General features: G+C 41.4%; 1 protein-coding gene across 8 annotated transcripts; it reads right to left on the reverse strand.

The window, feature by feature from the left end:
- Positions 1 to 221: 221 nt before the first annotated feature.
- On the reverse strand, positions 222 to 13473 carry LIPT1 (lipoyltransferase 1). Of its 8 annotated transcripts, none has more exons than XM_034953681.3 (3): positions 13119 to 13473; positions 11746 to 11871; positions 222 to 6391 (listed from the first exon to the last, which is right to left on the reverse strand). In XM_034953681.3, exon 3 carries the CDS (start codon positions 6388 to 6390, stop codon positions 5269 to 5271), a length of 1122 nt encoding a protein of 373 aa, XP_034809572.1. In that variant the 5' UTR covers position 6391; positions 11746 to 11871; positions 13119 to 13473; the 3' UTR covers positions 222 to 5268. The 8 variants fall into 8 exon arrangements, with proteins under 8 accessions (XP_034809572.1, XP_034809569.1, XP_034809567.1 ...); XM_034953678.3 differs by lacking the exon at positions 13119 to 13473 and adding an exon at positions 12802 to 13110; XM_034953676.3 differs by lacking the exons at positions 11746 to 11871; positions 13119 to 13473 and adding exons at positions 12626 to 12688; positions 12802 to 13110.
- Positions 13474 to 14653: the final 1180 nt, after the last annotated feature.

The following is a 14653-nucleotide window of genomic DNA, read 5'->3' on the forward strand; positions in this document are numbered from 1 at the left end:
GGCGGATCACCTGAGGTCAGGAGTTTGAGACCAGCGTGGCCAACATGGAGAAACCCCGTCTTTATTAAAAATACAAAATTAGCCGGCCGTGGTGGCGCATGCCTGTAATTCCAGCTACTTGGGAGGCTGAGGCAGGAGAATTGCTTGAACCCTGGAGGTGGAGGCTGCGGTGAGTGGAGATCATGCCATTGCACTCCAGCCTGGGCAACAAGAGTAACACTCCATCTCAAAATAAAAAAAGAAACAAATAAAAAAACCCAGCTAAGCTAACATATGTAAGAGGAAAACTATAGTACCAGTGTTCAGTATTGGAGAGTGCACATATAAATGTGACATCTGAGGACTATTCAACAGAGTTAAAACAGTGTAGAGGACCAAAGGTAGAGACCATGGGAACAAGGTTGGATAGAGTGGTCTTGGGCAAGCCTTGGACACTGTTTTCCTTTTGTGGGCCAGCTGGTAGGTACAAGATGGAGCTGGCATAAAAGGCCAGGAAGGGCTTCCAGAACAGTTCCTGATTTTTTTTTTTAAATCTTTTCAGGTTCAGGTGCTGATAATATTGAATCTGAAAAATTTTAGACTCAAACTAATTTGCTAAGCTGTATCATATGGAAATTCAGGGTCTCAGGAAAACACTTGAACAAGTGTTGGCCTGATCCGAAGTTCCTTTCTGCAGAGTATCTTTGCTTATCTTGCCCAGTACCCGATGCCACGTGGAAATGGAGTGGCTCTTAATTAAGGTAAGAACATGCTCTTAATTAAGGTAAGAACATGTGTTAGGCCTCTTTACCTTCATGTTAAAATAACAATTCTGATTTCTAAAGCATATGAATCTGTTACTATGGAGAATTAGCAATCCACAACCCTGTGCAATTAACTTTTATCCAACTTCTATAAAAATCCTGGCTAAGACATAGTGATATTTAAAGAAAAGAGTCTATAGACATGCTATCCATTCTAGATATTTGGAGTTCTATCCCCAGATCTAATTAGAGCACCAGAAGCCTACCAGGTACAGCTTAAATATATCAAGAAATGTGTTAAGAACTATATGAACAACTATAAGCTTTATGGAGGGACATAAAAGAAAATTAGGGTAACTAGAAAGACAAATTGTATTCCTGAATGGGAAGACTTAATGTCAGTACTCGCTAACTTAATTTATAAATTAAATGACAAAAGAGAGTAACACCAGGAGACTTGCTTGACCAGCTATAAAGACATAGCTACAATAATTTTCTTAAAAATGTATGGGCATAGGCATGGGCAAATAAATCAGTGGGATAGAATAAAAGAGTCCAGAAACACATTTGAAAGAGAGAAATTGTGTATGAATGAGTATTTAATATGTAATAAAGGTGACATTTTAAGTTAGTGGAGAAAGAGCTCAACAAATGGTTGGAAAAAATAACATTAAGGCCTCTGTCTTACTCCGCATAAAGAAATTTTTCTGTAATGATGTTGACACCATATAAAGAAATCTAAATGTATTACAGAGCTAATTAATGAAAAATTTATATATATATATATTTAAAACCCCACTTAATGAACTGAGTATAACAGAAAGCCCCAGAACTCTTAAGAGCAAAAGACTTGGTCATGTAAATATACAAAACTTGAGTAAAAGGAAACATAAACTAAGTTAAAAAAATGAGAGATCAAATTTATAAAATTAGAGTCAGTATTCCTAATATATAAGGATGATGGCCAGATTTTTAGCAGTGACCTTGACCTGAGCTCCTTTAGCCTCCACAAGGACTTGGGCCTTAGAGCAATCTCTCCTGCTGTACTGCATCATTCCTATTAGTACACACATCTCGAGCCAGATGCCACCCTATTTTTTCATTCTTCATGAAAAATTTCTTCAAAGAGTGTTCTCTGTATGTTTTTTTTTTTTTTCTTATTTTCTCACCACCTATTTGCTTTAACTCACTTCAGTCTGGCTACTGCCCCAGTTACTCCACTGAAATAGTTTTTGCTAAGGTCAACAGTGATCTCTGTACCACCATATTCAATGGGCACTTTTAAACTCTCGTATTATGTGAACTTTCAGAAGCATTTGACCCAGTCGGCTACTCCCTTCTTGAAACTCTTGACTTTCATGAAACACACTCTCTTCCTCCATTCTTCTTACATTTTAAATACCGAAGTTCTCCCAAGCTAGGTACTAGGTAGTAACTTTTTTTTTTTTTTTAATTCACACTCTTTAGCTAAGTGATTACATGGTTAAGTGTTCTTAGTAAAAAACAACAAAAACTGCTCCTACCTGATATAAGCAAAAAAGGGGTTTATTATAATAATAGTAGGTAGTTGAGCTATAGACTGAGACACAGAGGTTTTGGAGTGAAAAATCACATCTAAAATCACTACCCAGAACTAATCAGATGACACCCCTGCTGACACTGATGCAAGGGCTGGATGCAGTAGCCTACACCACTGATATCACTGGCTTGGAAACTATCACGCTAGCCTCACTGCCTTCATTACCCCAGAAATTCAGGCCCCTGTCGCTACTTCCAGAGAAGGGTTCTCATCATTCCAGATGTTCTGCATCACTAGTGTCTAATTCAAAATATGGAGCAGTTGCATCTGATTGGCACAGCTTAAGTCATGTGCCCACGTCTGAGCTTCAAGGAAGGCCAGCAAAGAGTATAGTAAACTTTTGTTTCCATAGAAGGAGTAGGCTCTACCTCCTACCAGGTGGAGAAGTCCGCAAACATATAAGGGGACCCAGATGCTGAATATTTAATAGTTTAAAATTTAAACTTTAGATGAATTGTAAAAGTCTAAAATTATTCATTCTCATGACTTAAAATACTATTTATATGCGGTCAGCCCTCAAATTTATAAATTAAGCCAAGACGTCTTGTTGGAGTTATTCAACTGCCTGTATGACATCTCAGAAGCACACAAACATTTCAAATATAATACACCCCAACCAAACTTTTGATATACACTCCCCTACTCCCCATGTATACTCCCATCCATCCAATCTCATAAGAAATCTAGGAGTAAAGGCCAGGTGCAGTGGCTCACACCTGTAATCTCAGGACTCTGGGAGGCTGAGGCAGGCAGATCACCTGAGGTCAGGAGTTCAAGAACAGCCTGGCCAACATAGTGAAACCTGTCTGCACTCAAAATACAAAAATTAGCCAGGCGTGGTGGTGCAAGCCTGTAGTTCCAACTACTTGGGAGGCTGAGACAGGAAGATCACTTGAACCCACTAGGCAGCGGTTGCAGTGAGCTGAGATCATACCTCTGTATTCCAGCTTAGGTGACAGAATGAGACTCTGTCTCAAAAAAATAAGACTATATATATATAGGCGCCATTTTGACTCCTCTCTCATCCCCATATGCAAACATTCAGAAAGTTCTGGGGAAACCACTGCAAAACATACCTTGAGTCCATATGTTTCAGGGGTTACTTGGTCAAATTTCCAATTTGGAACTCGAAGCCCTTAACACCCTTTGCCTGATGATATCCTCTCTCTGGAGAAACATGGTATTACTGCACCAAAGCACATTATATCAGGATTTTTAACCTTTCTCAAAAAATAATTTTCATAGGTGGTAACAAGTGTGAAATGCTCATGAGTAATCTCTTCAAAGTTGTGTTTACTTGGTATTTAATATTGCTTTTAAATAACAAAAGGACCTGCCCATTAAACCTGCTAAACTGCCAATCATGTTTGTCCCAAGAACACCTTGAAAAATAAAATCACTCACCCTACCCCCACTCTGAGATAATCAATTGTAGGCAAAACCCTGTGTCCATGCCTGCTCTTCCTAAAAATAAAAAAAGGATGGGGCCTGGAACTACTGATATATATTAAAAGAAAATAACTCATAAACAAAGAGGGAGCTGGGCATGGTGTTGAGCACCTGTAGTTCCAGCTACTCCAGAACCTGAGGCAACAGGATCACTTGAGCCCAGTTCAAGGCTGTAGTGACCTATGAGGATGCCACTGCACTCCAGCCTGGGCGAGGGTAAGACCCTGTCTTGAAAGAAGAGAAAGGGAGTGGAGAGGGGAGGAGGGGGGCCATGGGGGCTGGAGGGACTCATTTCTGAAGGCCTCAACTCTCACCAAATTATGAATCAAGGTTTGTGACAAGGTAAGAGTAGTGAAATTCTGAGCTTGAGAAGAGTGGAAACATTTCCCTTAAGAATGAGGGGAACTCAACCAGAGATGAATTAAATCTGACACCAGCAGAAAGATACATAAGTTGAAAATTATAAATATCAAATTGGGCTAATCTTCAATGATTATATGATCTTTCCCCCCAGCATCACCTGCCAAAAGGAGTAGAAAATCAATTGTTTAGACTAAAATTTAAAAGTGGCTATGGTAGAAGGTCAAAGGAGAGAAGCAAATGAGAATACTGGTAAGAAAGTAAAGCATAAAGTAAATTTCAGGCTGGGATAGAAGGGAAATGATGCAAGGAGAGATTAGGGAAGGGTTAAGAGCTTAGAAAAGTGCAACAGCCTTGATTTTTAGTGGGAGAGTAGAAAGATAAGAAAATATAACTAAAAGGGAGAATTTTAGAGTTTGAGATATGAGGAGAGGTGGCAAGAAATCTGGGTTATATCTCTGAGAGGTAAGAAAAACAGAGAACTAAGTCTGAGGTCAGAGTGTCCAATATTATATATAGCCCCAAGAGAGTAAAAGCAGCAGCAGCTGAAATATAAATACATGCCAGGTATTAAAATCAATGAACAGACAGGGCATGGTGGCTCACACCTGTAATCCCAGCACTTTGGGAGGCTGAGGCCAGTGGATCACTTGAGGCCAGGAGTTCGAGACCAGCCTGGCCAACACAGTGAAACCCTGTCTCTACTAAAAATAGAAAAAATTAGCTGGGCATGGTGACAAAAGCCTGTAGTCCCACTACTCGGGAGGCTGAGGCATGAGGATCACTTGAACTCAGGAGGTAAAGGTTGCAGTGGGCCAAGATCGCACCACGGCACTCCAGCCTGGGTGAGAGTGAGTCTCTGTCTCAAAATAAATAAATGAAATAAATAAAATAAAATCAATGAAGGAAGAAAGAGAAGAAAGAGGATCCTAGAGGTCAGAAGAAATACACAGATAGGGATAGGTGATAAATAATTTCAGATGGGGAGAAGTTACTGAAAGAGACTAGGTTGTTGTGTTTTGTTTTGTTTTGTTTTTTTGAAGTTACTAAAAGAGACTAGGTTTTTTTGACATACAATGTGCAAGTATGAGACATTTTATTTTCTAATTGAAACTGTATTAAGACATTTACTTGGAATCACATTATTCCCTTAATTTTTTCACAGAGAATATTCCATTTACTGTTTAGTTTGTGGTCTTGTGGACATGTTCTAAGTAATATATTTGTTAGCATGGTAGTTTCAGTTGGGCAAAACTTACTGCCAATAAGACTTGAATTTAATTTGTCACGTATTTCCAATGGCAACCAATGATCAGGTGCTTCAATATTACAAATTTCAATTCTTCCATTCTTTATGTCTATGAATACTTTAATTTCCAAGTGTGACTGTTCATATAACACATGAAAGGAAGTATTTATACTAAACTTTGGAGTTTTGCCATATATCCACTCCCAAGTTTGCAGTTCTTTGGCTTTGCTATTTATTCCAGGAAACAGTGTCTCATCCATTGGGTTTATTAGGTGAATGTGATTATCAATTTGATGATAAGCAGCATACTCTGTAGCGACAGCATTCATTAGTACTTCACAGGTCAGAGTGGGATCCTTTTCCAAAAGATTTTTCACTAAGGAAGGTATGCTAGCAGTGGCATTGCTCCTGATCCCTTGGTAAGGGCTCTTTAGCAAAGAAGACAAGAACGTCCCATCAGTACTACATAATAAAGTGCAATGGTGATAGGCAGTAGTCCGGCCGATCTTAGAAGCTGTTCCTGAGATTTTAAACTGTCCATCAAGTAAAAGGTCAAATCTTTTGGTAGCCTGCACATCCAGCTGGGGTTGGACAGCATTCAGAGCTCTCACAATTAATTTCAGATTTTCCATTCTATCATACTTTTTTTTGGTTGTAAAGAAAGTCAAATTGATATTACCCATATCATGGTAGACTGTTCCTCCTCCACTTCTTCTCCGAGCCAGTTTTATACCTTCTCCTCTCATTAGATTCAGGTTACATTCCTGCCAAGGATTTTGATGCCTACCAATTACAACAGAGGGAGAATTCCGCCAAAAGAATAGAATTGGTTTGCCTTCTAGATTCATATGGTCATGGATCCAGTCTTCCACAGCCAGATTTTGATAGACATCATTGGAAACTGACTGTAAAATGAGCCCATTTTTTACTGTTTTTTTAAAGCCAGCTGCTGGGACCTGGCAGTTACAAAGTAACTGGAAGCAATTCTTCATTGAAAATGGGATCAGCATGCTTTTAAAAATGGAAGACAAACAAATTAATTCATCGAGAAAAGGAACATTAAATTCTATTTTCTAACTATCAATTATCGGTTATTTAATCCAAACTTATCTCTTAAGTATCCAGTGAAGTTGCTTTTGGCTTTTAGCTTTACAATTAGTCTTTAGCAATGCTATAACCAAGTATTCAAAAGAAATAAATGAAGACAAATTTCAAATAATTTCAGTTGAAATAATTTCACAGTTTTCAAACAATAAGTCTGCTGCAAATACATTATGTAATATATCTTTTTTTTTTCTCTTACAGACAGGATTTCACCATGTTGCCTAGGCTGGTCTCAAACTCCTGGGCTCAAGCAATCCTCCCGCCTTGGCCTCCCAAAGTGCTGGGATTACAGGCACGAGCCACTGCACTCAGCCACATTACCTATATCTAAAAGCCAAATTATGTAGAATTCACAAGTAACAAATGTTCATCGAGAAAAATGAGAAAATACAGACAAGCAAGAAGAAAAAAATAAAAGCATTGATAGTCCTAATCACAATTAACATTTTGGTGTAAACCCATTTTATTTCTAAGCATGTATACGCACACACATTTCCCTCCCCATACTATTATTTCATTTGGCATTCAATCTATATATATATATATATATTTTTTTTTTTTTTTTTTTTGAGACGGAGTCTCGCCCTGTCACCCAGGCTGGAATGCTGTGGCGTGATCTTGGCTCACCGCAACCTCCGCCTCCCAGGTTCAGGCGATTCTCCTGCCTCACTGGGATAACAGATGCCTGCCACCTTGTGTGGCTAAATTTTGTATTTTTAGTAGGCATGGGGTTTCACCATGTTGGCCATGCTGGTCTTGGAACTCCTGACCTCAGGTGATCTGCCCGCCTCAGCCTCCCAAAGTGCTGGGATTACAGGCATGAGCCACTGCGTTGGCCCATTAAATCTATTTTGCATCAGCTTTAATGACTGTTAAATATTCCATTGTTAACAAGTTTACTCAGTCTCTTAGTCTGTAATTTTAGGTGGCTTCTAGTTTTTCTGGTTATCAACAATGTGTTCATGAACATTTCTGTGGAAAGCTTTCATTATGTCTTTATAACACTTTAAAAATAATTTCCTGTTTGACTTTGGGATATATGATTTACTGGCAGCATAACTTTTATTTAGATCAATATTAACTTAGGATGAACCCTTGAGGTCAGAGAGAGAGGCAACTGGGAGTATGCAGGTTTATATACAAAGGCTAAGAATAAATTCATTATGTTTGGATGCTTTCCACATTATTCATGTTACCATTGCTAATCAAATATTAGGCAGCAAAAGGTTGAAAATACTAGCTATGAAAATGAAGTATTTTGATTACTTATGGTCTTAAATCATTCTATTCCAATTCTATTTCTTAGAATATAATTCTCCTTCAGGTTGAAGAACTGGGAATAGAATGGATTATTAAAGTGTATAACTTGAGGTTAAGAGTTTGGTTCTAAATAAAGAAATAAAGTTCATAACTAGGTAGCTAGGCTTTTTAATTTTTTATTTTTAAGACAGGGTGTCACTCTGTAATTGTCTCACTGCAGCCTCGACCTCCTGGGCTCAAGCAATCTCCACATCTCAGCCTCTGAAGCAGCTGGGACTACAGGTATGCGCCACCATGCCTGGCTAATTTTTAAATTTTTTGTAGAGATGGGGGTCTCCCTATGTTGCCCAGGTTGATCTTGAACTCCTGGGCTTCAGTGATCCTCCTGCCTCAGCCTCCCAAAGTGCTGGGATTATAGGCATGGGCCACTACACCTGGCCCCAAATCATTTAGTTAAGTAATATCTTAGAAGTACAATTCTAGATTAAAGAGTCTTCATATTTTCATCACTCTTGTTATAGTTTATAAACTAACCTACAAAAAGTTGAATCAGTTTACATTCTGTCTAGAAAGGTGTGGAGAGGTTTAATAGAGGAAGGAATACTTGAACTGAGTCACCAAATCTGATAAGTTTGCCAGGTCGAGGAGCATAGTCCAGGCATATGCAAAGACAAAGAGTCATCTAATAGTAAGGTATGTTTGGGGATTCCCTCCTAAGAGAAAGAGTTACACTACTAGTCTTCGACTTCCACTTAAGCCTATGGCTATACTGTCCTAGGAAGCCTCGCAACCGAGACTGCATTGCTTTGGTTAACCTCTTTGTTCTTGGTTCTGCTTGACTGACTTTGACACAGTACCATATTCATTCAACAAGTATTTATGGAGTGCCTACTAGGTACAAGGTAATAAGGAGATAGAAAATGGGAGGAGATAAATTCATGTAATGAACCAAAATATTTGGACTTTTTAAAAGGCAGCTAAGATCCACCAAAGTTTTAAACAGGAAGTGTTAACTCAGCTGTTATGCGAATCTGCCTCTGCAGGGTTGAGTATGGATTAAATAAAGGATGGACTAGGAACAGGGGGAACAGTTAATGGACTAAGGCAGTTGTCCACGCTAGAGATAATAAGGGCCTAAAGTACGGCAGGAGAGAGAGAGAGAGAGAGAAGGGGATGGATATGAGTGACATTAAGAAGGTGAACTGGCCGGGCGCAGTGGCTCATGCCTGTAATCCCAGCACTCTGGGAGGCCGAGGCAGGCGGATCACGAGGTCAGGAGATCGAGACCATCCTGGCTAACACAGTGAAACCCCGTCTCTACTAAAAATACAAAAAATTAGCCGGGCATGGTGGCGGGTGCCTGTAGTCCCAGCAGCTCTGGAGGCTGAGGCAGAAGAGTGGTGTGAACCCGGGAGGCGGAGCTTGCAGTGAGCCGAGATCGGGCCACTACACTCCAGCCTGGGCGACAGAGCAAGACTCCGTCTAAAAAAAAAAAAAAAAGAAAAGAAGGTGAACCTGTCCTTGCCTTCAAGAAACAAGTACCTCCACAATCTAGTGGGAGATACTAAAAAACAAGTAAGGCAATAATTAAAATACAGTGTCCTAAATGCTGTGATAGGTGTTAAGTACAGTAGAGGGCCATCTAATGCTCTAATTAGTGGATGTGACATTGAAGCTGAGACATAAAAGGGATAAAGAAAAGAATTCTAACAATGTGCAACAGCTTAGTGGAAAAGGAGATAGGACCCATGCAAATAATTTAATTCTACTGGCTGGTTATTAGGAATACAAGAATGGGGAGTTAATAAGGCAAGAGAAGTAGATGTTAGATTATAAAGAACCTTAAATCCAAGTGAAATGCTTGAACTTTATTGCCCAGGATGGAGTGCAGTGGTGTGATCACGGCTCACTGCAGCCCCGACCTCCTGGGCTCAAGCAATCCTCCCTCCCCCTTTAGCCAGCATGTGCCACCACGCCTGGCTATTTTTTTTTTTTTTTTTTTTGTAGAGATGAAATCTCACTTTGTTGTCCAGGCTGGTCTCAAACTCCTGGGCTCAAGCAGTCCTCCTGCCTTGGCCTCCTAAAGCACTCGGATTACAGGCATGAAGGCTTTGGATTTATACTTCAGGGACACCGCCTAGAGATTTTAAGCATGGAGAATGTACAATACTTGGCAATAGGTTGAATTAGGGTGAGAGAGAAGTCAAGCATCATGTCCTTTATGATATAATGATTACAAGCTCAAACCAGACTGCCCTCATTCAAATGCCAACTCTATCCTTTATCAGTTGAATGACCTAAGGCAGATTACTTTTCTATGCCTCAGATTTGTTATCTAATATGTGGATAATGACAGGACTCATCTCATATTATCAGGCTGAGTCTGATGAGCTAACACATATAAAGTGGTTAGAAGAGTGCCTGGCATTGAAGAAAGTACACAATATGTGCTATTTTATTAATATTATGCCCTGATTTCTGGCCTGGCAAAGAGGTGAAATTTCCTAGGACAGATTTTATAGGAAGAGGAAGTATGGGGTTAAGATCATTGGTTCATTTTGACTGTGTTGAACTAGCAGCCAACGGCACAGAGCTCAATGGATGGTAACTGAGGCCACAGGAAGGTGGTTCAGTGAGAAGATTTAAGGGCCTGCGACATAAGACTGAAGAGCAGCAACATTTAACGGAGATACAGAAGAAGGAGGGAGAGCTCCCAAAGGAAGCTGAGGATAGAAGAAAAGGCAGAAAAATTTTAAATATGCTATTATGGAAGCTTCAAGGAGACAAGATGGTCAACAGTGCCAAATGCCGAAGATTGAGCAAATAAGATGAGGGTTGAAAAGGATCTATTAAACAGTATCAAGAAGGTTATCAGTGATCTTGGTAAGAACCAGATGTACTGAGTAAATAGGAGGCCCAAGGTGGATACAATGAGGGTATTCTAGTTGTGAAGTGGAAAAGCTAGGGCAGTAGGTAGAAAGGAATGTGGAGTTAGGAGAGGACTTAAGATGCAATAGATCTGAGCATGTTTAGATGCTGGTAGGGGAGTCAAGAGAGGGCAACACTGGAGAAGGGAGGTCCTTGAGAAAGTGATGGTACTGGGATCCAGAGTTGAGGTAGGGGCAGCCTTAAAGGAGAAAGTAACAAATAGGAGTGGTGGTCACTAATAAGCTGGATGGTGTCTGTGGATATGGAGATTGTCAAAGATCTTGTGAAATATCTTTTCCTAAGATTAAGGCTCTTACTCTTGTCTGTATGTGCAGAGTGTGGCAGGATGGCAAAGTAGTTAAGGACTTAAATTTTTAATCCTGGCTCTGCCACTTACTAATGACTTTAGGGAAGTGGTTTAACCTCTAGCTGCTTCAGTGGCCTCAGACGTCATAAAATGGTTGAGAGAATTAAATGTGTTAATATGCATAAGCCATTCATGTTTGGCAAATACGAAATGTTAACTGTTATGACAGGGTTCTCCCTTTCCCATCTCTATTCTGTGCTTACTGTTCCTATCATATACCATGTATTCCCTCAAGTGAACAAAGATTCCTAACCAAGACACATCAAAGTGGCATTTACCTTGATAAATTAACTATAGTCCAAGATATTGACTTTGGTCAAAAATGTGATCTTGTTAGGGTTCCAGAATTGATCCAATTCATGTATTGAGCCAATGCATGTATTTTAATAGTGCTCAAAATATCTCTCTTCATCCAGGTATTGTATATACAGTGTGAATAAAACACAACAAAGGTATTAATTCAACAAAGTTCTCATCAATTACATGACAGGCATTGTTCTTAGCACTTGGGATTCATCAGTGAGTCAAATGAATAAAGGTGATAAGGAGGGCTATTAAAAAAAGTAGATGGCCGGGCGAGGTGGTTCACACCTGTAATCCCAGCACTTTGGGAGGCCAAGGTGGACAGATCACCTGAGGTCAGGAGTTTGAGACCAGCCTGGCCAACATGGTGAAACCCCGTCTCTACCAAAAATACAAAAATTACCTGGGTGTGGTGGCGGGCGCCTGTAATCTCAGCTACTCGGGAGGCTGAGGCAGGAGAATCGCTTGAACCCGGGAGGTGGAGGTTTCAGTGGGCCGAGATGAGCTGGGCAACAGAGCGAGATTCAGTCTATTAAAAAAAAATGTAGAGCTGATAAAGGGAGGATTGTAACTGTGTATGTGAGAAAACTTACATTGCAATTTTAAATAGGGTTGTTAGGCTAAGCCTCATTGAAAAGGCATCATGTGAGAAAAGATGCAAGAAGCTGTTCTAAGCACCTGAACACATAAACCAATAAACAGACCTCAGTGAGGATGTGACATTTCAATTGAACCCCGAAAGATAAGAAAAAATCACAGAGTGAGAAAAAGTGAAAACAAAGGGATGTCCAAAAATCCCTGACTGCCAGCTTATTGATTTACAAAGAGAACTACAGACCATCTATCAGATATTCAGATGAGCCTGTGCAATTATTCACTGTAGGACTAGTGACAAGCCAACTCTTAAGTTTGCTTGGTGAATACATAATCAGAAAAGGACTGAGTTACATGATATGAACGTCTGACGGAATGGGCTCTGGGGAAGACACTTCCTTAACTCAGGAGAGCCCCTGCTCTTAAGCCGGGATACCCTCTCTGCCCTAGAGAAGGCGTGGATTCATCTGGCACAGGTGTGCCCCTCTTTTTTTATTCTATGCTCCAGTAGCGGATCAGACCCCGACTGAGTAATGCACGGTATTTCAGGATATTTCATAGTCGTTGGGATAGTGTCAAGCCTTTGAAGGTCTGGTTAAATTTTGTTCCTTCAAAATCACTTTGAATCTTTCTACTCTCACCCTTCAATGACTAATTTTATGACGTTTTTCCTCGGAAGACTTCCTTACCTTCCATGTTCTTGGGACACTTCGCTACCTCTGCACTGCCAAACACGGCTCCCCATCACTGAACTGAAAGCGAAAACAGCACAGTCCCATCTATCTTTCTAGGCAGGCGCAGCTTCTTCATAAGACTTTGCCAAGACCCTATTATTTTGTCCCCTCTCTAATGATATACAACTTACTCAGAATCTCATTACGGTCGTGTGGATGTTTTACTTCGCCCTTTTGGCTCCCAGGGGGCGTGCACACAGCTAGCGTCCAACATGTTTTACGATATTTACCCTCCCTCCTGTGTTCGGGATCAACCGTTCCTAACAGTGAAATTAGGTCGTCCCAAGTGCTGAGGAGAAAGTGTGCACACAGGAGGCTTCAACACCGGCGGAGGCGACCCGCAGGTCCTGACCCACCGCCAGAGACCCCGCGCGCGCCAAAGGCCCCACGGCCGCCCACGCGCTACGGCCCGCAACATCCCGGTTTGAAGCGCTTCCGCTTCACCCACCTGCGGCTTCCGGTCGTACCCACGGCCTTGTGAGGGCTCGAGCTGGAAAAGTGCGTCGTACGACCCCGAGCAACCGGCAGGCCTTGCGCGCGATGCTGCCCCGCCCCCTGAGGGCCGGCCCCCTGAAGCTCCAGAGAAGGAGGGGCGCGCAGGGATCGCGCCTAGTCTCTCCGCCTGCGGGGCCGTGGGGTCCCGGCAGCCCGCAGGAGTGCTAAGTAAGGGTCCTTCAGGGCAGGAACCAGATTCGAGGCAGGGACGCAGGCTACGTTCGAATAAAATTACCGAAGGTCATAAGGCCCCAGTTCAGATGGGACTTCCCCGCGTGACAGCACAGAGATAACGGCCAGCCCTGGGCGAAGGTAGGAGAGCGGGCGTGCCAGGTTGGAGGGGTCATTTCGTGGAGCGAGTTTAGGGGGAGCCCCCAGAAGCCCAGAGCAGTCAGGTCACACGACGGGCAGGAAGGAGTACCAGCAAATACTTTTTACTGAGCATACAGGTATTACGCTGGGTCTTTACATATCTCCTCCAAATAAGTGAGTCCAAATGGCAGGTAACTCGAAAGGTGAGAAATTCAAGTCAGCTTTGAAAGACACATTGCATTTAAAGGAAAAACGGTATTCGCAGATGATAATACAGGATGGAGTGGATCAGAAAACACACTGAGGCTAGTGATCATTCCCATTTGCCAACTCACTGCAGTTGGCAAGAAAACTCTGTGACTCCATGAGATGGGAAATTACACCAGCACTCAAGGTAGCAAGGTAATAGTTTCGGCTAAGTTTTGCTGCATAACAAACTGCCTCAAATAGTGGTTTATATCTCTAACGTGGGCAAGGTGGGTGATTCCTCTGCTAGTTTCTCCTGGGCATATTCATGTGGCTTCATTCAGCACGGGTTGGCTACGCTGGGCGGTCCAAGATAGCCTTATTCATGCTCTGGCAGGTGCTGCCTGGCTGCTAGGGCATCTCAATTCAGGCCTAATCTTGGAAGCAGCGCCTCAGCCATATTCTATTGGCCAAAATAACAACAAAGCCAGCCCAGAGTTAAGGCGTGGGGTAATGGACTTCACCTCTTGATGAAAGAAGCCCAAAGAATTTGTGGTCACCTTTTTCAATCTTGCACAGAAATTAATCTCTCCTTCAGTTAAAATAGAAACCACTAAGACTTGCCTCTTGGAGTAAGAATCATTCAGTGTTCAGTTTGCTGATGCTGATACGGTAAATGACCAGGGCTTCATATAAAGCTACAATGAAGACATAATGACACCTCCTTTCTTTATTATCACACCTTTTACCAAGGTCACTCTGAGTAAGTCTATCTTGTATTATGCAGGTGGGAATGAATTTTGTTCAGAGTTAACTGCACTAGGAATTTTCCTAGTTATTATTAAAAACAGTCACAGAATATTGTTGCTCTTTGCTTATATTACTTCCTTCTAAATTCCCTTTCTCTGAAATCTGAGATGGTACAGCTTTGGTTTTTTTTTCCCCCTAGTTTCTTGATGAAGAGGTTTTAAAGAATCCCATTCCCTCCTC

Source organism: Pan paniscus, chromosome 12 (assembly GCF_029289425.2).
Source record: "Pan paniscus chromosome 12, NHGRI_mPanPan1-v2.0_pri, whole genome shotgun sequence".
Classification (NCBI taxonomy): domain Eukaryota; kingdom Metazoa; phylum Chordata; class Mammalia; order Primates; family Hominidae; genus Pan; species Pan paniscus.

Coding starts and splice junctions, on each gene's coding strand:
- LIPT1 (XM_034953676.3), bottom strand. CDS start 12,681: ATGGGGAGCCGTGTTTGGCAGTGCAGAGGTAGCGAAGTGTCCCAAGAA. Junction 6,392..12,625: donor GTGTCCCAAGAACATGGAAG/GTAAGGAAGTCT, acceptor CATTTTTAAAAG/CATGCTGATCCCATTTTCAA.